The sequence below is a fragment of the Egretta garzetta genome, unplaced genomic scaffold (assembly GCF_000687185.1).
Source record: "Egretta garzetta isolate BGI_Z169 unplaced genomic scaffold, ASM68718v1 scaffold231, whole genome shotgun sequence".
In the NCBI taxonomy this organism is placed as follows: Eukaryota; Metazoa; Chordata; class Aves; order Pelecaniformes; family Ardeidae; genus Egretta; species Egretta garzetta.
In genome coordinates, this window is record NW_009258727.1 from 3,457,937 (window position 1) to 3,480,056 (window position 22,120).

Below are 22,120 nucleotides of genomic sequence, written 5' to 3' on the forward strand. Positions count from 1 at the left end.
TCAGCAGGAGGCCTATTACATAGATTTCTATCTTTATCTAGGCTCAACTAGTGGCTTCTACTTGTCTTAGTCTTAGAAAAGACTCCCAATTTACCAGAGGACAGTGATGCCTTCTGACTCTTCTGTTGAGGGAAGTGAGAAATAGCAGCTATCATAATTATGGTTAAAAAGCCAAGTGTGACTATAAAAGTTAAAATATAAAGGCAGCTTCATAAAATAACTGAAAAAAATGAAGGAATCAAGATTCTAAAACCCTAAACCAACATCCAAAAATACAACTGTTGTTCAGTTCTTTCTTCAGCTTTATGTGCTTTCATCCACTCACAACCCAACTTGTTATAACAGCTCTGCTGTTGTATTGGTACTGTTATTTTATTTTTGCCAACGGTATGTTGTAACGGGACAGCCAATGTCTGCTTTTGCTCCATCACAATTAATACAATCATATCCAGTATAAAATTTGTCACAGAGATAAAAGGTGACCTGTCAGCCTGCAACAAAAGCAAATTTTGACATCAGGCACACTGAATGTTCCAATTTGAATGGCTCGATTTGTTCTTTTCCGCAGAAGGATACAAAACTCTGAACTACTGTTAGTTTGACATTACAGATGACTTTACTGAAATCTGAAGACAGCAAGTTTAAACTGAAGCTTTCAGGACAGAAAAGTGCAGGTAAAAAGCACACAGCATTTATTCATCAGTCAGCAAGAACACTCCCAAAAGCTGCAAAATAACTTCTTAGATATTTAATATTAGGTACCATTAGCTACCCAAAAAAGGCACGCATGTTTACTGAGCAATGCGTCAGTTAAAAACCACCATCCTTGTTAAAAACTTACTCAGGCGTGCTTCTGCAGCTTTCAAATGAAACCTGGCTTTCAAATGAAACCTGGCTTTCAGAGATCCGAGCACTTCATTCCACAGCTTCAGAGCACTGGTATAACTTGGCAAATGAAAGTCGTAACACTTTACTTCTGTGGTCCTTGGATCATGCGGTCTTACTCACTTTAATATTAGCAGCTCTGAACTCTTCTACTACATTAATTTACAATGAAAATTTCACATTAATTTTTTTTTTGGGGGGGGGTGGGGTGTGCTTTTCCACTAAAGCAGTTCTCTGACCTGGGTAATACAGCCCTGATCACGTGGTTCAATTTCCTCCATGCCACAGCAAGATATTCACCAGCTTTCGTACACCAAAACAGCTAGCAGACCCTGTACGTATTTATGTATGGACCTCCTGACTGCCTCCTGACCACCCAACAGCTTGTTCATCAGACTGCCACTCAGTTCTGAGGTATTCTTCCCAGATCACTAAAGAACATTTCATGGCTAACAAGTCACCAAGCGCCACTACGCTTTCAGAACTTACTTTCCACTATCAATCTTAAAATTCAGACATGCATGCATGCGTTCACAAATAACTTTGAGATGATAAAGTTTGAGTATTCGTAAGTTAAAAACACGTCAGAAATAAGAGTAGGAAATCTTCATTCACTCCTTCAATATGCGACAATACAGGCTTTACTTAAGGGATTGCCTATAACATTGAACCGAGATCAACACTAAAATTCTCTTAACTTGTATACACACTCTTTAACACAGAAAAATACAATTACCTTGGATATAAACAATCATTTTCATGTGGCCCCATGCGATGTTTTTTCATATAGACTAGGACCTTTATCCTCAAGGACTCGCTAGTCTCCAGGTCTTCCCAACTTTAATCTCCCCGAGTATACACGTTGTCCTTCCTTTGCTCCCCGCCCAGCAACCTATAGGCTCTTACCACAGCCAAACTACCAGTTAACTGGGAGGAAACCAGTGGCATTCCCTTTCTCATTAGCTATTTGTGAAATTTGAAAGTGAAGGTTTTTTTTCCTTCTCTGGTCCTTACTTTATGACATGCAGAGTGGTCTTCCGTAGACGGAGCATCTGGGGGGCTGTAATGGAACTGCATAAAGCAGTCAGCATAGGATGCTGTCCGGCTCCAAGTGCAGTCGGAGAAGGCGGCAGAAATCGTCCAAAATACTGTTGAATAATGCTCCCAAGCAGTTGATTTAAATAGGCCCCCTGGGTTTGGGACTGACAACATATAAAGGACAGGCCCTGTAGAAGAAAATTTTAGAAAGTGAGAAGTTGAATACATTTTTAACAATACTTTTGAATAAATCTTTAACAACTGTAGGCTAAATACTTGCTACACGCTGTGTAAACTGCTGCACACAGAGTAACTACTGCCTGACAAATAAGCATCAGTAATTTGCTGCAGAGAGAGGACGGTCTACAAATGAAGACAGAGCCAAGGCAAGGCTTGCAAAGGAGAGAAAAAATCTATTACTAGACTAATTAATATGGTGGAAAATAAGCTTTGGGACAGGCAAGCTCTCCTTCAATTTTGAAATAAAACCTTGGCATTTCGGACCTGAGAAAGTGTCTCTGTGCCCAAGAGCTCCTCATTTCTTTTTTCAACTCTGTACATGGTCTAACAAAGTATATTAGTCAGGTAAGATTTATGAAGGGATACGGAGAATACCTCATCTGTTTGTAAAGCACCCTGTGAAATTTTTGTACGAACAATATAGCAGAAAAATGAGCACTTAGAATCGTGGTCTGACAAGAAAAATTTGCTCATGCTGTGAACAAATTAGGGTAAATTAGGCACCATTTGTAAGGGATTTAGAGGTTTTTTTTTTCAAATCTGTTTAAGATAAGGCTAAAACTGCTGTGATTAATCCAATATAAGCTATGTTGATCCAGAGAAAAACCTATAATGAAAGTACCTGCCCAGAAAGTGCCTATCTGTACACTACCCATAGTTATACAATGCATACGCAATACATTTCCAAAAAAAAGTATTCTTACTGGTACAAGTTGCTGTGAGAAAAAGTTGAGTTTCCTTCCCCTTCCTTTGATTACTGAGAACAACAACAACAAAACACTAAGAAAAAAAAAAAAAAAGTCCTATCACGAGGGTCTCAGTCAGCAGCACAAACAGAAGCCTCTTCAGAATTCACAGTTTTCCCAATAGTTTTGTCCAACAAGAATAATGGCATAAAAGAAGTTCAAGCACAGAGTCCCTTGACAGCAGCTCCAGCACTACTTCAAACTTCCACTAGCATTGCAATCCAGACTCCAGTTTTGGTAGAAGCCTGAGTATTGACGGTTGCTGAGGCAAGCTAATGCTGCTACTAAATGAATTAACAGTTCAAGACAAGCAGCTTTTGTTCCCCAGCTACCGATAAAAGAGTATTTCTGTTGTTTGTCGCACAGGAGTCCCTCCCCCAAAAGATTTTCATCTATACCTGTCTGTACAAACGTGACAGAACAATTCTTTCAGGAAAAAAAGCAGGCTGAGACGGGTAGACGTGGTTCTTGGGGACATGGTTTAGTGGTGGAATGGCAGGGTTAGGTTAATGGTTGGACTCAATGATCTTAAAGGTCTTTTCCAACCTAAACGACTCTATGATTCTATAGCCAAGGGTCGTCTGGGCACTTTCTTGAAATGGGGAGTTCCCACTTCTAGTTCCAAAGTAAACAAATAGAGGAGACATGAGATTTCGAGAAAGGAGGTGCTTCGGGACCTGCCTGAAGACTTGATTTAGGTGGCCCTCGAACACAGACATGGTCAGTTAGGGTTCACCTTCACATACTTGTAGAGCTCCTTGGTAATTTTGGCAAGTCCCAGCTATAAACCCCACACTTCCTGAACTGGGACTTTGCTAAGTTCAGATCCTCCCCTCCTTTTGTGTACGTACAGCAAAATTTTGTAGGAAAAAGCAGTTGCTGCTATATCAGAATTCTTAAAAACACTGTTGGCATGTAGCAGACTCAGAGAGCCTGTTACAGACTGCAGATTATTTAGTAGATGAGCTTGAGTGTTTGGTATTTTCAATAAGATGTCGCAGCAGGCATAAAGAAGAGTTGCCTGTGCTTGCTGTAGTACAGCTTTTACAAAAAGACAGGAAATATTCCATAACCCCAAAATCAGAGCTGGCACTCTTAAGACTCAAGACTGTTTTAACACTACAAAAAAAAAAAAAAAAAAAAAAAAAAATCTGTGAGAAAGTGTATTAATCTGATAAAAGGGACACAAATAACATCAAAACCTTACAGAGGACACCTGTAGCAAAACATAAACATAACGCCTGTGAAGAACTAACAGCGATGATTACTAAAATGAGACAGCTCTTCAAATTGAGGATCAACAAATGCAACATAGTATCAAGAAAAAAAGGAAGAAATCAGTTATTATTAAATAACAAGTTACTGGTTTTAAGGAATTATCCTAAAGATACTTAATAGGTGCAATAAAAAGTAAAAAAATATTAGAATTCAGATATCTGAGAGAACACTGACTAATTTTTGCAGATCTTCTAATAGTTTAATTTGAAGATGGGTCAACAAACATAGCCTGATCCTTCATAAAAGCATTTTCATTTTTTGAGTTGAAGTAAACCAATTCTCATTTTTTGGGGTGTGGGATGGGGAGAGATGAAATCTGAAAAAGAAGGAAGGATTAAATAAAACAAAAAAAAAACAAAAACAAAAACCACAACACCCTGTCAAGGGCATTACTGAAAGATACTCTTCTTGACTAGAGGGGAAAAAAAAGGACATAAGGTAACTAGCGATTTTTTCTTTAGTTATCTGATAAGGATAGAGAGAGCTCTCGAAACCCTATAAGGAGAGCTGTTAAGAAGCATACAAGAACAGGGAAAAAGCATTTTTTTCTGTAACCTAATGTTTTCCTCAGAAAGCATTCTAGGTTCCCTGTTGGTGAGTCAGGCAGAGATGCTGCCTCTCAAAAAAGGTGCAATTTTTAAAACCATGTAGTGATACCAAAATTCTCTCTTCGATAAGGAGGATCCTCCTCATTTTTCCTAATGAAAATGAGAAGATTAGTACCAATGGCTTCCAAGATGCAAATTCTTTTTTCCAATGAGAAAAATCCCATTTTGTTGGAAGCCAGAAAAACACCCCGAAACAAAAAACCCATCTCTTCCATATAGTAGAAAAATCCAGGAGTCAGTCCTCACACACGAAGGGCACATCTACGGCATCAAAGCTCTTCAGGGAAGAATCATCACACCTTTGACCCCAATGTTTCTACTGTACCCTAAAAGTTTCCAGAGAAGAACTTGGATTTCCCTTTTGGACATAGAAGCCCACTGACTTTAGCTCAACACTGTGTTCTTTATTTTGGACTCTTTTTTCCTTGCATAAGTGCAGAGAGCAATGGACCTGGACAACGCCATAACCCAAGCGGCACAAGGGATGAATTACCAACACTGCACAGTAGCTGCAAATCTCTCAGTACAATGGCAAAATATCCTAGGCAGCGCCGGCCAAGGATGCAATTACAAGGAAATCACGTAGAACTTTCTTCTTTTAAATCCAACCAGTAATTAACAGAGATGAAGGAAGCTACTGTTCATATGAGAGAAAAAAGAAACACATGCTACTGGACTGCCATTCTGGACCAGAGATCTGAAATCAATTGCATCAGACCCCTAGGACAATCCCTACAAAGCAGATGGACTTTAAAGGGTTGATAGAGCCACCCTCTTTTTCTTAATTATGTTCTTCAGCCATCTTTTGAGGTTAAAAAAAAATATACAAAAAACCAAAGACATTTTAAGGGGAGCAGAGGGCCATGACAACATCTGCTCCTCATTTTAGCAGAAAGGCAACTGATTCCTGTGCGTGTTCACTGCAGGAACCTTTTGTGGCCAGAGCTGCCTCTTTCTTCTGATTTATCCATATATCTGTAAATCACCTGTGGAGAGCGAAGAACCGATTAGTATGGATTACTGGCACTATTCACTGCAGAAATGCCAAGCTACCTAATGATGACTTATAATATCAGTCCTGCTGTTGGAATAAATCTGCTGTTCACCAATTAACGTTGTACAATTCCTATTAAACACATACTATAATTCACAAAACGTATTAATAAGCTTGCTCAAATATCGGACCACAGATGTGGCTCACAGGAGGGCTTTTAAGGTCTGATCTCTGACAAATGCTGAGCCTGCACAGGCCCATTAAAATCACTGGAAAATGTATGTGCCAAGCACTACTTAGAATTAAGCTCTTTCACCACTCTCCTGTATTTAGACAGAAATCAACCATCTTCTGTGTATGCACAGGATTAATGCTGATAAATCAAGCAGGGTATCTTACCTTTCCCATTATTACGTATATTATGCTTATTCCATGCACCTACAGTGTATTCTGCAAGATAAATTTAAACTAGTATTCCTTCTCTAAAATAAGTTCTGCATGCCGCTTCAGTTCTTTCCCATATTACTGGTAAATGCGTACCAAAATGCCTCCAAATCATTCTCCAAGAAATCCATCCAAGAGCAAATCTCAACTGTTCTCAAATTTCCTGTGGTAAGCTTCAGCAATCCACTATCACAAATCAACACAACTTCTCACGACACAAATCAACTCAACTTCTTTTTAGAATAGCAAAATATCTAATCTTAGATCTTACATGCCTCACTATCTCATAACTAGGAACAGTCCCATAAAATTATAAAATGGCTGTTCATTCATGTTCTTCATGCTTTACTTTCTGAAGTCCATCATTCAAACAACTCGTGAGGACAATTTTGATATTACATCTCAACAAAAATCTTTCTTAGGTCATCAAATATTATCAAAACACATGATGCCCAGTGAAAGAAACAGTATCAAGACACTAAACCTTTAGGCAAGAAAAAAATAATAGTTTAAAAGTTGCTAGAGCTAAGCTATTTTGACAAGGCAGAATCAGTGACTGAGTTTGAAGGAAATTTCTAGGTAAGTTCAATGTATAGGGGAGAACAGATCAGCTCCTAATGACTGTCAAAAGACACAGCTGTATATCCCAAATTTATATATACAGTAAACACAAACGAAATGAGTAAATACAGTCAGTCTAAATTGAGAAGAGAGAAATGCAATGTCTAGTCTTAATTAGCGCATTTGACAACTATTTGTGCTTGTGTAAAATTAAACAAAGCCTGCAGTTTTGATCTGTTAAAAATAAACCTGTAGGTTTGGCGGGGTGGTGAGGGAAGGTGGAATACAGCCATCAGTTTGATGGATTGTGAACTATGCTTGGGGAGAGAAGAATCATAGAATGTTTTGGGTTGGAAGGGACCCCTAGAGGTCATCTAGTCTGACCCCCCTGCAGTGAGCAGGGACGCCGCTAACCAGATCAGGTTGCTCAGAGCCCCATCCAACCTGGCCTTGAATGTTTCCAGGGATGGGGCCTCCACCACCTCTCTGGTCAACATGTTCCAGTGTTTTACCACCCTCATTGTAAAGAATTTCTTCCTTATATCTGGTCTAAACCCACCCTGTTTTAGTTTAAAACCATTACCCCTTGCCCTGACACAGCTGTCCCTACTAAAAAGATTTTCCCCATCTTTCCTATAGGCTTCATATGTTGTCCTGAAAGAAGGAGCTTCATATGTTGTCCTGAAAGATGAAAAATTGGCCTCTGCCATTTTAGGGTGATGAACGAACAAAGGCAGTGCCCTCTTCCAGTACAGCTCAGTGGCACCACCACTGTTCTTGTTTTTAAGCCTGTGCCCAGGTTGCATGGCCAGTTGCATTACCATTACATAGGGTACGTGACTCCTTGGGGAACCTTCTTCTATACAATTGGGAAATTCTATAGGATTTCATAAGATTGCTGCATCAATGAATGTGTGAAATTAATTACCTGCTACTAAGACTGATTTCAAATCCTTTTCAAAACCCACATAAAAGGATCAAATAAACCATATTAAGATTAGTTGTTAAAAGCTCTGGAAAGAGGGAAGTTTTGCAAACCATTGCTTGCAAACTAATATGTTTTTGGAGATCTAAGAAGGTTTTTTAGACAAAGGAGGAGGAGCTGACACTGAAGGACCTAAAGAAGGAGAATTCAGAACAAAAAAAGAAGAGAAGATTCAGATAGAGCCTGGAAGTTTTCAGAAGACTGGGAAAAAGAAAAAAAAAACCAAACCTGAAAAGACCTCTGAGTAGAAATGCTACTCAAGGGCTTTTATGCTTTAACTATGAATAAAGAATTTGCATTTATAAGAAGATATTTTGCATGGTCTCCAAATTCCTGTTTCTTTATTTTCATGTAACTGCCAAAGGATTAAGTTGTAAGCTAGAATATTAACAGGGACAGATCTATGGAACAATGTTTGTCTAACGTTAGGGTGAATTAAGGCTCCTGCACTAAAAGACCACTGCCCACCTCCAGGAACGGGCACCAGACATAGGGCAGCCACCCAAGGAGAGTCTGATCACACATTTCACCAGCAGCTTAAGGTAGTCAAGGTGGGGTTATTTCCAGAGGATGCCGTTTCTGTCTTTTCTCCCAACAAGTTTACATGCTTTCCTTCCCACATATACTGTTCTATCACTTTTCTGATATGGCCATTTGGGTTTTTTTTGGGAGGGGTGGTGGTGGTGTGTGTTTGTTTTGTGGGGCTAGTTACTGGTTGAATCACCTCAAAAATCATCCCATATTCACAGAATCATTAAAGCAAATTAAATGGGAATGCAGAGGGGTGTGAAAGGGAATGAATTTAGCCTTAAGCCAACTTGCTGTAAGCCAACTGTGAAACAATAACCTGAGAAGCCAGAGTGCGCCTAGAATCCACTCGATCTCAAAGAAGCTCAGAAAGCAGTCCCAAGAGATTTTTTTTTTAAACAGATATTGGAATATGTTGATTTTGAGTTGCTTCCAAATAAAAAAAAATTTTAGAAAGAGTGAAACAATTTGAAGCACTTAAAAATGTTGGAACTTCGTAAATACAAACAATTAATAAAATGTAGAAGTTCCATATTGAAATAGGAAAAATAAGTCTCCTCTTTGTCTTCTCTCCCCAGAAGTGTTTGTCAAATTAAAGAATCACTGGTTTTCTTGAAGCAGCATTTGTCTAAAATAAACTATTTGGTCAATAAGATCACCTAGCTTAGCCGGAAAGCACATGGACTACGCAGCAGACTGCTGAAGAGTACGACAGGGAGGTCAGGAAGTCAGAGACTGACAAAGAAAACAGGAAACAAAGGTCCACAACACTTGGACTTCAAAACCAACTTGAGTGGCTTCATCTTAAAACTACATCCGTGTGTGCAGACTACAGAGAAACAGTGCGCTCTGACTAAAATACTAAATTAGAAAGCAGACGGTCACACTCTGTGGTAATATCAGTGTCCAGATGGTCCTACATGTATATAGCTTCTGAAAATACCTACAGAGCAGCAAAGCAAGTCATATTCTGCACATCATTATATAATCATATTCACTTCCATATGACACGCCATCGATCACAACGCAACTTGTGAAAGGAATAAACCTGAGGGATGTTTACAATGTCACCACTGCATTGTTTCACAATACAATCCTGTGAAGTAATCAGTTTAGACTGCAATCAAGATGAAGACTACGAGGAAAGGGGAAAAGAAGCAAGCAAAAAAGACCCAAGGATTTACAAGGAAAACCATGTCAGCTTATTTATTTAAAAAAATATATTCTTTTCTCTCCCTCACCCACAGGAATGAGTCTCTTTCTACAGCATCAACAAGCCTTACAGACTTTCAGGAGTGATAGGTAAGCAGAGGGAAGGGTAAGAGGAATGACAGGCAAGAAGGCTTTAGTCATGTAAGCGTAAGCAGCAAAATTTGATTCAGAAAAACACATTCTCAAACTATTAAGATAAAACAGTGCCATGATATGCAGAGGACTGTCTTTTGTTCCTAAGAGCAACGAAAAAGAGAGTAGCTCACCTTTAATTAGCTACAGTTAGCCAAGTCAAGGATGATTTAAAACATTTGTTTGCTCTGTCATCTCAACAAGTGTCTTGCTACACATTACAATTATCTGATCCACCGTTTCAGAAATGTCTCACATCAGAGACCAGTGTAAACAGCAGGTTGGCTAAAAGCTTCTCTATATACAGTGATTAGACTAGCAGCTCTGGAGCGTACCACAGCATAGCTGCATGCCATGAGAGGAAAGCCAACGGGGTGGCATTTTTCCTTCCACTTCTACAAGAAGAAAACACTTCTCTTGCTGCTTCTTGAAATTCAGTCAACGTTTGTTTTGATTAGGGAAAAAGAAAACATCCTCTGCAGTATGACTCTTTTCCTCAAGATACGTTTGTCTGCTGATAATAGAGTTCAGATATGTACCTGAAGATAAAGAGGTAGGCTTTCCTGAATGGCAGACAGCAAAGCCACAGGCAGCTCTTTGTCCTGCTGGAGCACAGAATGTGGCAGCAGTAAGCAATCCACAATGCGGAACAAGAGTTGTTGCGCTTTGGAAGTAGCCAGTATTGGTGCCCAGAACTTTACCAGACATCCTGGTCAAAAGAAAAAATAAAATAAAGTAAAATAAATAAATACATAAAAATCAAGAAATCCCAAAGCAATTTACAGTCAGGAAAAAAAAAATTAAGAAAGCCTAAAAGAGGCAATTATGTTAAATTAGACAATCCAAGAGTAGCAACAGCAATTGAAATGTCTCACTCCCATGTACTCATTCCACGGTAAACCCTTCAAAAAAGCCCATTCAAGACAACTCAACGTCCATTTACAGTTCAGCAACATTGAAAGTACTAAATTGATTCAATCCATTAAAACTACAAGTTTTTAGGCAAGTGAAGCTGCTTTAGTACAATAACGCTAAAGAAAGGACAGTCTCTCACGTCCCTGCAGAAAAATTAACTAAGCTTGATACATAACACTACTGCAATCTGCACACGAGCACTTAAACATTTACCTTACTGTGTGCATTCATCACGTTTTACAGAGACGCTGCCTTTGCCTTCCCTTCACATTTACCTAACACCACTGCAGCCACATCAGCAACTACTCACACAGCAATTCAATGTCAGGAAAACATTAAATGTCTTTCAAACTGTATTTAATGCACCTAATTTAGCAGATTAAAAAGAATGAAGGGCAGCCAACTCCATTAAACCAGTATGGTCTCTCCAGGTCTTTGTGGGCTCTCAGTTCACAAAATGAGAGCCTCAGAGAACACCTTTCTTGTTTTCAACACATTAACGTATCACTTGTGCAGCTTTGAGCCAGTTTTAAGATCTTCCTTTTGAGTTGAAAAAAAAAAAAAAAAAAAAAAAGTAAAAAAGGTGTTGACGTGCAAATACCTTAACTTTGAGAAACATCTTTATTGCAGGTGAGGTGTAATTTTTCTTGAGAAAGTAACTCTATACTCATGAGTGTTAATACTCAAATACAGATTAAATAAAACAAGATTCCTATGTAGTTGTTCCCACAGACATTCTTAACTCTTAAATTATATTTAATTAGAAGCAAGAAAAAGTTTGCTGGGCTTAAAATACAGGACTATCCCAAGAAAATATGTTTAAGACTGAAAATAATGAAAGATCAAAAGTAGGCTGTTACAAGATATTATTAATCTATAAAAGTCATCCATTATCATCTCTAAAAACAACACAAAACAACATTAATCTTGTGGAGTGAAAGAAAACACAATGATCAATCATAGAGAGAGAGAACGATTACTTAACAATACTTCTAATAATGTTGTCTAAGCTTGCTGTTTTGAAAGAAACGTGCTCATTCCAGCTAAAAGTACTCCTTCTGTCATCGCTGCTGTGATGTATAGCACAGCAGAAGATGCAATCTGACCACAGACAAGAGGCGTTTAGATTTTTTTAAGTTTCTTGCTTTGTCCTTATAATTTAACAAGCCCACAGAACGTGAAGCGATTGAAATACACTTAAATATTTTTTCTTTTAAACCTTGGTTATGTTTTCTAAACTAAAAAGAAAGGACAATTTCTCGCACACAACAGCATGCCTGAAGATTAATCATTTCCTACTGCAAAGAACAGAAAGGAAAATACTGATCTAAAATTAATTACAAGGCTCCAGCCCAACATCTGGATATCTAAAAACATTTAATTTGACGTATGTCTTGGATAACAAAATATGCAGAGATCTTGCAACAGAAAAGTAAAATATTTTACAAGATTCATGTTCCATTATTTTTGATGAACCTTCTGCATCTTGGTCACACTTGTCACTGTAGCCCTTATAATCATGATGTACACTGCGTGTACGTGCAAATCATTACCTCTGTCTTTAAGAGACATAAGGTTTACTCTACTTTTAAAGGTAAGTGGGTCAGACTGGAAAATTCACTCTTAATAAACACCACTTTTCCATCCTCTCAGTGTTTCTACATTCTCATGAACCAATACTAGAATCTGAGCTTTAATAAAGCACAGAGTGTATGAAAGAGGAGCAGTTCTAAAAGGAAGCAGGTTACATTCTTAACTTGACCTGTCCACTATCATAACTCCAGTAAATCCAATGTAGTATGTCGTAACACTGCTTCACTGGCTTGTCACTGTTTCTGGTTTTGTTTAGGTTAAACAGGTGGTTTGCAGTGGTAAAAGACACGAAAACATTTTACTTTGAAAACACTGATCTGCAGGAGTAATTTAAAAAAAAAAACAAAAACAACACAACGAAGTTATGCACTAGGATAAAACCCAAAGAAAATCAGTGGAAGAAAATTAAATATCTAACTGTAACATCTTGGTGACTTTGCTTTTTTAAACCATTAAGATGGACAGTAGAGAGGGGAAAAAAAAAATAAACTACATTTTACCAATTCCTTAAAACTATTTCCTAAAAGAAAAGAGATTGAAAAAGAATTACCTATGATCCAATATGTAAGCTGCAGACCTTCCGGAGGTCCTTTTACCTTCAGATAAGGTTTTACATACTTTAGCACATCACCTAAATACTCCAGAGTCTTTGCTACCATAGCAGATTTCTCAGGGAGCGTCTGAAGGCCACTGTAAGTTCTACCAACAGCCTGAAAAAACAGAAACACTGAAATAAATACAACTTACGAAGTCTCTTAGGAGGTTTGTGTGAATAATTTCTTTTTGTACACCGAACAAAATCTGATAGAAAATTCCTTTTCCCTAAAATTGTCCTATGAAGCTAACACAGAGATGTACAGTACCTTAATGAACTGGACAAGAGCGTTTTTAGGGTCTTGCTTGAAAAGTGACTCTTCAACATGAGCCTTTGAAAGAATGTTTTCTACTTCTGAGAGTTTAAAAATAAGTCTTGTCATTTCAGTCAGCTGGTCCATATAGGCTTTCCCTGTTTGTTACAAGAGAGCACAGCAGTAAACATAGTATACAGTTATGCTTTTCGATTTACTTTACTCCCAAAGTCATAAAATGAAACATGATTTTCAAATGTCTAAAATACAAGGATTCTGCAACCAACTACATCTCTCTAGACAAAGAACATGTGTCTAAACTAGTTATGTTTCTAATACAGATACATGAGTATGAGGAGTATGGATAACCAAGACTTTCATTTTACTGATGGTTTTCTTCAAACTCTACAAAATGAGTATGAAAACTAGTCTCTAGAAGATGTGTTCTACAAATAATTAGAACTGCAGTGTTTTATAGAAGAAGCGATGAAGTATTGCTCTAAGAAAGCAAATAACCAATATAAAAAAGGGAAGAATTACTTGCAACTGGATTTTTTTCCTTTTTTTTTTTCTTTTAGGGCATTCACAGCATGATTTCTGACTATTTACTTCAGATTTTCACTTTTTTCAGAGCAGTTTCTCCATGGGGGAAAAATAGCTTGTCTCCTTGGGAGCAAGTTTTTGTTCTTTGCTTCCAAGGAAACAAGCTCTTTTATCTTTGTTTGTGATAAATTCGTCATATGCAGAGCAGGCAAACTATCAATAAATAGCACAAGCAGCGTAAAGAAACACATTTTGTAATTAGGTAAAAGTAAAGGAATACAAACAAAAATACATTTTGTAATTAGCTGAAAATGTTTGCCAGTTTTGCAATATAGAATCATTACTGCAAACATTAGGGAAATGTGAACACTTACCAACTGTTCGCTCAGCATCTGTCTTGGCCAGCATACCAGGCGGTTGATCTATGAACATTTGCAAAACGCATCGAAACCAAGAACGTACTGTCAAAGCTTCATAGGATGTATAACCCATACTGGAAAAAGATTCACACAGTGCACTGCGTAGGTAGAAGGGGAAGAAAAAGGTAGGGAGATGTAATAAAAGTATGCAAAAAGGTGCCAGAGTGTCTCATTTGGCTGTAGACATACAGAAACGGTGCACAGAAACAATTAGAAATAATGTAGAAAGACCGACTGGCATTCCTTTTGTGTACTCTGCAGCCTTTGCTTGCAACATCCTGATGCCTAAATACAGAGAACGTGATAAATTTGGTAATGCCACACATGGTAGTACAAAAGCATATAAACACATATACATATGATTTCTCTACATAGAACAGAGGGAGAAAAATTCACACAATGGGAAATACCTTATTCTAGCAATGGATAATTTGACAGTACTATCTAAATTGCCGACGGACAATGCTGGGAACAGTTTATCTGAACCAACCTGGAACTTCATATTGACACTGCTTAAGCTATCCCAGCCTTTCATATAAAACTAGCTCAGGTGCCCCACACTACTCTGAAGCCTGCTTAGTCCTTGCTACGTAAAAGATGGAGGTGGTCTGCTTTAGCAAAGACAGACATGTCGCATAAGAAACAGATCAAAAAGGGAAACATAAAAAGGCCGCTTGGAGATGACAAAGGAAACCGCTATACTTGATGTACCCTTACAAACCCATGTATTTAGGCGTGTATACACACACAAGTATATATATTCACACACAGAGCAAACTTGCTGTATATATTTCTAATCAAACACTCGCTACTGTTCTACCAGCCAGGTGGCAGGCTGGAGTCAATGGCACCACCAACGCTCCATGCGCAATCCCTGTACTCTACTCTTCAGTATTCCCAAAGTTTTACTTGCCTTACCACCGCGAGTAGCTGCTGCAGTCGCTTTTCCCCAAGTATATTGGCCCAGCATCATTAATTCTGCAGAAGCTCCTGCTAACGGACAGCGCGTCTGTTCTGTACCCTGTTTGCAATTCCTATCGGATGAGCTCTGTGTGTGCTTCAGGTCAGTGAAATTTCTTGAAAATAGTTACACCTTTTTATTCGAGAGATTTCCGCCCTGGTCAGTCCTAGGTGTTTTGACTTTAATGAAAAATGCTTGTACTCTTTTCTTGATGTATGTACATATAAATCTACTTATTTTCTACTGAATTTTTACTTATGCTTGCAAGAGAAAGTCAACACAGGTCCAGATGGAAACCAAACTGGATTCTGTTTCTCACTGAACAACATTAATAACACTTCTTTTTTTTTACCTATTTCATTTAGTTAAAACCAATGATAACTGTGTATTTTGTCTGAACATCCCTGCTGAAGTACTATTGACAAAATAAACAAGGAGACTAAAATGCAAGCAAATAAAATATAAAAATCATAATTAAATTCTAGTACCAAAAGAGAAAAAAACAGGATTCCTATGGACTTAAAGCTTACATAAGGCTGGAATGTTTTGTTATTTATACATTACTGCAAAAAGCATTATGTACACAGGTACTCTACTTGGCCCCAAAGGCTTACAAAAATATTTTCTGCTGTAGTCTCACTCTTGTTTCTCTTGCTTGCTGGTAGGTAGGGCACTTAAGCATCTTCCTAAAACTAGAGAGGAACTCCTAATCCTTAAGAAAGAAAAGAACAATAACTACCTCCTAGAAGCACGGCAAGCGGTCCTTTTAAACCAGTGAGCCTACACACATGCTCAAAGTTAGTTTAAATGGGTTAGAATCCTATCACGCGCTACACAACATGGATCTGGAGAGGAACTTCTAGGCACTACTGCAAAAGAAATGCCAAAGCTTGTGCGCATGTTCCTAAGGGCACAGCTTGTCCATCAGAACCTTTATTATTGATATTGAAATAGCTGATATGCAGAATAAGCTTCAATCTTAAAGAGACCAGGCAGAGCTTGCAGGGTATATAACAGCATCAGCAATGAAATAATCTTTTTACTTTTTAATGAGAATGTTTGATGTGAAAATTATCACAACGCAGTAACCATGAAGTCTTAAGATCCCAGCACTTAGATACTTCGATAACTTTTGCTCTGCAACTGCCTAAGGTAAATAAGTACATGAATCACGCTACAAAAAATTGGCGTCTTATTAGCATATAATAAAATGACAGTGTTTAGAGCATGATACCTCTGTATAATTCTACCAAAAAAGTCTTATCACAGGTACTCATTGTCCTTTCACAGGGAAATCTGAGCACCTTACAGCTCTGCTGATGAGGTAGGGACATACCTTTTGCCTAGTCTCACCTTGTTGGCCTTCAGGCAACTGGTATGGGAAACAGACAATTCTCCTTGAGTCTAGGCATTTGTAACCCCAACAGCTTAGGGGCAAAAATATTTGCCTCTATGCGAGTGCTTTCTGTCCCATGCTTCCAGCCGTGGGGAAGATTCAGAGAAGCACAGCATGACAGAGAGTGAGAGAACATATGAGAGAAAACCAGAAGGAGTGAGAAAATACACTCACGTAAGCAAAGACAAATACCCATCATCACTCGGCTATGCAGTCATGCTTTTTCCTGCTAGGTCTCTCAATATGGATCCAGGAACCTGACATTTGCAATTAGTCCATGGTACAACCTGCAAGAGGAGGGACAAGGTCCCCTCGTTCCTTTCTAAGGTGGCATTTGGAAATGTAAATGTTTAAATTCCCTCAGATTGCAAGACCCACTTAACTTGGGTTTTCTGAATTCTTGCACAAGTGCTCCGGCCTCTCAACTAATGTACACCAGGTAACTATCATCAATGCTAACTGCATTTTTAGATGAAATTGTGGCAGCAGGGCTGTATGGGGAACTCACTATTAGCCATGTGTGTGTGTTCTGCGCTTGCTAATGCAACCGTGCTCCCAAACACTTGGGAACAGGAGTGCTTCAGCTGTGGTTCCAAATGGAGTAAATGTTACCTCAGCCAGCATAGCAAGGTATCTGTGGATACATATGTAACAATATGTCAGGTGCTTAATGAATATTGCTAATTAATACTTAACTTAGTAACTGCTTTAAATCACTTAAGTGTTTACTGGGGGAACCAGTAATTAGCCTTAATCACCTAAATTATACCAGAATTCCAGTTCAGGCATCACCATGTTTTTCTTGATTTCACCCGAAGAGCAATAAAATTCAAATTACAAATGGGCATTTATGCGCTTAACTCCTATTACACTCAGCACGTGCTAGGTATCTGCAACTCTGCACGAAACTCACCCTATAAAGACCATACAAGAGAAAGACAGCAAATCAGAGGACTGAGCGCTCCTCCCCTGAGTTCCAAACTGACACATGAGGAACTAAATTCAACCTCTTTTAATATCTCCCTGCAAGAAGGCCGCAGCCTCATCTTTGCCAATCACACTGAAATAGTCTTTACCATATTCTGCTTTACAGCTATGGTCCTAGTACAACATGTGCCCTAAAAGTGTGCAACATTTTTCACTTCAAATACAGTTCAACATAGAAACAATCCCTCTTTCTCTCTCACCTTTCACTTCCCCTGCTTCCAAAGCCTGATTCAGAAGCAGGGTGAGAGGGGAAAAAACCCCACACCACAACAACCACCACCACCATCCATCTCTCTTATGTTCACAGAGGCCTACTTAAAGCAAATAAAATTTCTCAGGTGTATAAAATTCTGACTGGACAGAGTCCTGGGCAATCTGCTCTAGCTGACCCTGCTTGAGCAGAAGCACTGGACAAGTTAGACTACGTGATCTCAAGAGTCCCTTCCAACCTAAACAATTCTGTGAAAAAAATCCTTGGCATGTAAAACATAGGAATATGATAAATTTTCTAAAATTGTTATTTAGGTTAAACCATCCGTTTAGCAGGTCTCAGAAACCTGAGCTACATGAACATTAATACGTACTCAGAGAGTGTTCCAACCTTGTCAAAAAGAAAGTTTTAATGCATACATTTCCTTATGATCATTTTCCTTATACTTTCAATATTGCCCAACCCATCGTCCTCAGCTTCCTGCAGAAGTTCTTTATTTCGAAAAAGTCAAGATATTTAAATATTGAATACTTACTATATAGCATCTTCAGATTTCTGTGATAAAGTTTATCTTGACTTTTTATAAGATGATTTAACTTTTTGTGTTAAGGTAGGGGAAAAATAAGTCCAGCACTTTTAACTAGAAATTTTAAAATTTACCAAGTTAGATTATTCAACTTCAAATGCAGCTAGGGCAAGAGGCTACTGCCTTGCCAAACCATAACAACTCTGTGCAAGTGTAACAACAATAGATGGGGATGAACAACTATAACTATGCAAATTAAAAATAGGTTATGGGTTCAGGCATTTCACTTTGATGCAGAATTGCTCTTCATGGAAGTACTTCTCTGAAGATACTGTCTAGGTCCTCATTTTCCAAAATCTGTTAGTAACAACACTGTTTCCTTTGGGAAAAAATAAGTGGTTTTCTATAGAAAAGACAAGTAACTTTTTCAAAATACTTACCTATCTTCCTGACAAATTTGGAGCATCTTAAGCTATTTACAAGATAAAACCAAACAAACAGCCCAACCCAAATAACACCCTCTATTCCCTGTGAAATGTCCCAGATGATTTCAAGAAACCCAGAACTTTAGCAGCTGCAAAGAACCTGGACCATCTTAATGAAACATTACTGTTTGAAGCAACGTTTTCCTCAAGTCTAATGAAGGAATGACAAGGTAGTGGAAAAACAAGTAGTCACAATTTTTCACCTGTTTTGAATTAGGTGACTTAGGTATCTTGACACCAGCTGAGGCCACACCATGTCATCCCATCCAAACAGCTGCATCATTGATAGAACAGGCTGTGGCTGAAGATCTGATAGGGCTTTGCTGGGTATATCCAAAGCTAAGAGAGTAAAACCTGATTTTAAAGAGAGAAAAACATGGCACCGTGTTATCAGTTTCTCAGTACATCCCTGTTCCACTAAAAAGCATTGAAAATTAATTACGAGTAAGAATGTGCAGTCTGGGAGTACCAGAAATCTCAATTAAAACTGGGCGACTATTCTAACAGACAGCGTTTGTACACATGTTAAAATGTAGTCTCTGTCCCAAGGAGTTTGTAAGTCAACGTGACACGCTGAACACAACGGAGGCAAAATGGATCCAAACATTTGCAATTTTAAATATATTCATGAAACCACAGATTATAAATCCCAAAGGCATAGCTTTACCACCTATGCACTAAAAACCATGTCTTAAAAACTTGCTTCTTGGCCTCCATTTCTTGCCTCCATCGACCACTTCTTTCCTTGTACACATAAGTATTACTCTGCTTTACAGGGTTGAGTTTTATTTATTTGCTTTGTTGGTTTTGCACACTTCTCATCACAGTGAAGAACTGTATCTGGAAAGAATTCACTCAGTAAAACCTAGTACCTGTCTATCTTAGAATAGACTTTCATGTATCAGAAGTTACTGTGTAAATAAAGCACTATGGACAAGCTTATTCTTGAAAAAAGGACCTTCTACAACAGTTGCAGAACTAGAGACTGGGACAGTATTTTGCACAGAGTTTTTGTTAATGAAGCATAACCTTTTGCTGTTTCTGTTAGGTCTACTGTGGAATCTACATCTGACACCACTAGAGTAAAAAAATAGAGCATGTGCTTTATGCTGCAAATGACAAATGCATTTAAACTCAGGGAGAAAAGGTAATCTGAAATGCTGAGCAGGTATTAAGTTACAGGACATCAGAGGCACCAAATGAGTCAGGAAAGCTGACTTTGCAGGGCAATGCAATAAAAGGGCTCACTAGTTCCCAAATTCTCCAATTCAAGTAAAATATAAATTAATACTAATTTATTAAAATAATGATTTATAAAACTGCATACATTGAGAAGCTGACTTTGAATTAGACAGAAGAGGCTACTTTTCAGAAACAACAATTAAGCTATTTTAATTAATGGTATAGCGACAGACTACCTCAAGCTATGAAGGACTGCACATTTCCTTATGTGCCTCAGAATAAAAAAGAAGGTCATGCAGAGTCCTCGCTCTGCCTTAGGTGAGGAAGCAATTTGTGCCAGCCTTCTCCCAGATTATCACATTGTTTCTGCAGCATCAGCCATAACGCGGGTGGGGGAGAAATGGGAGACAGAAACGATGATGGGAGTCCCTGGCTATTTGCCTGGCAGGGGGAGCAGGAGAGCTGTGACAGCCGCTCTCTCCTCTGGGCTGCAACCTCTAAGGCAAGAAGCTCATGCAGCGTGGGAAGGGTCTGCCTTCCTCTGTAGTACTGCCTTAACACGCCTCTATAAAGCAGGTCACCACTGCACTCCCCTGCTTCTAAGCAGGGTTTATAATAGGTTGTTCTTCTTGCTATTCCACTGAGTTAATATAAAATAAAAAGATAGGACACTGTAGGAAATGAATGAAAGTTTTGACGTTAACAACCTCTGCCTTTGATTTGTATTGCTGTTTCCCATAGATGCTGCAGCAGTGTGAGAGACCACTACCGTCGCACGCTGCCTCCTTCATTAACGTTACCTACTAACTCCTGCAGAGCCGCTTCAAATGACGGGTCTTTCAACTTTTCTATTACTCACTCAGTATTTCTGAGCTTGTAATTTTATCTAATTCATACCGTGATGGGAAAAAAATACTTTATATTTCACTTCTCTAAATTTTAGTTACAAAGATACAAGATTTCCTTGTGACTACAGAATACAATGCTAGCTACTGACGTTAAAGATCAAACTGGGATTTCTTTCTCTACACCGCCATGCTGACTTGTTGCAAGTGGAGTTCACATACATATGGAAGGTTGTACTTCAATAAAATTGTAAAGCAAGATAAATAACTAAAATGAATTATGAAATCTTTTTATGACCATGACCATAAATGTTCAACAAAAAGCAATAGTCATGTAATCAACCTTTTAAAAATCTCCTTCAAATGTAAAATATTATTTAAAAGAAATTTAGTTTGAATCGCAACCATAATGAAAAGAATAGTTCAACACAAAATTATAATAAAATTCTACAAAAAGATGTAAATCCTAGATATAGTGAAAGAAGTTCTCATTTATATTGTGTAGCATTTGCGATCTTGATTATAATCTGCGACTAGTAGGGAAAAAGAAGTCAGGCTTGTACAGCTTCAAACCCCTTTGGAGTTCTCAATCTGTTTGTATTCTATCAAGTAATTGAACACTACAACATTTCTTCTTGTCAAAATATTTAGCAGAGAATCTACTGTTTGCATTGATTCACATTTGAGTTACTGCATGGAAGTAGAAGTATCCCAAAATACAAAATCCCTGAAAGTTTGTGACCCAGAAAATAGCACCAAATCCGGTAGTCGCAGGGAGGGTCAATGCAAACCTGCAGCTGTATCAGCAAGCTGTGGGGAAGGTGGCATCTGTGACATTCTCTGGCTCTTCACTCTTTAGCCACTAATGGAAGCTGGGCATCTAGGGCCGTGCTCCCTACTTGAAGTCCCTGGTTCGCTCGTTTGTGCACACTCCTAGGGAGAAACAAAAAACAATGTTTATGTTCAATAAATGAAAAATTCACATCTTTTAAAAACGCATTTACAACTACTTTAAGCCGTAGAGCCTGAGAACTGAAGGATCATTTTGTGCAATTAAAACCTTTATGCAAAGACATTATGCGTACCAGTTATTTGATGGATGATTGATGGCATATTAAGCGCCATAAAGTTAATGTTAATTACTAATGTCAACCATTAATTATATGCTTTTTAATATGTCAGATCAAAATGAGAAATAGGCAGCTTTAAAATGAATATCTGCATTTTGCAACTGCTAGCATAACGAGCAAGTCTGCTTACAATCCAAAGCCAGATGCTTTTTTAAAATTTTTGTCAGTAAGGTTTTTAGGTTAGGGTTGTGTACAGCAAATAATAGCAGATGATTTGGATCAATTGTAAAGCTTCCTTCTGAAACCTATTTCTCATTTGTAAAAGCTCACCAGGTACAAGTTTTGATAAGCGAAAAGATTCATTTTATCCTGATGGGCTGCAGACAATTAGGTTTGAAAGCAATGCCCACAGCTTTGTTAGTACAGTAAGGACAAAAGTTACCACTACACATAACTCCCATCTCTTCCTGAGACAATGTGGCATGAAT

At 38.3% G+C, this 22,120-nt stretch overlaps 1 protein-coding gene across 1 annotated transcript in view; it reads right to left on the reverse strand.

Annotated features, from left to right (window-relative positions):
- MMS22L (MMS22 like, DNA repair protein) overlaps window positions 1-22,120 on the reverse strand; it is a 94,723-nt gene that overhangs the window by 5,932 nt on the left and 66,671 nt on the right. The window contains 8 exon segments of the mRNA XM_009649028.2: window positions 1,900-2,111; window positions 10,191-10,360; window positions 12,710-12,869; window positions 13,023-13,165; window positions 13,925-14,067; window positions 18,739-18,889; window positions 21,354-21,413; window positions 21,416-21,495. Coding sequence (XP_009647323.2) covers window positions 1,900-2,111; window positions 10,191-10,360; window positions 12,710-12,869; window positions 13,023-13,165; window positions 13,925-14,067; window positions 18,739-18,889; window positions 21,354-21,413; window positions 21,416-21,495 — 1,119 coding nt within the window.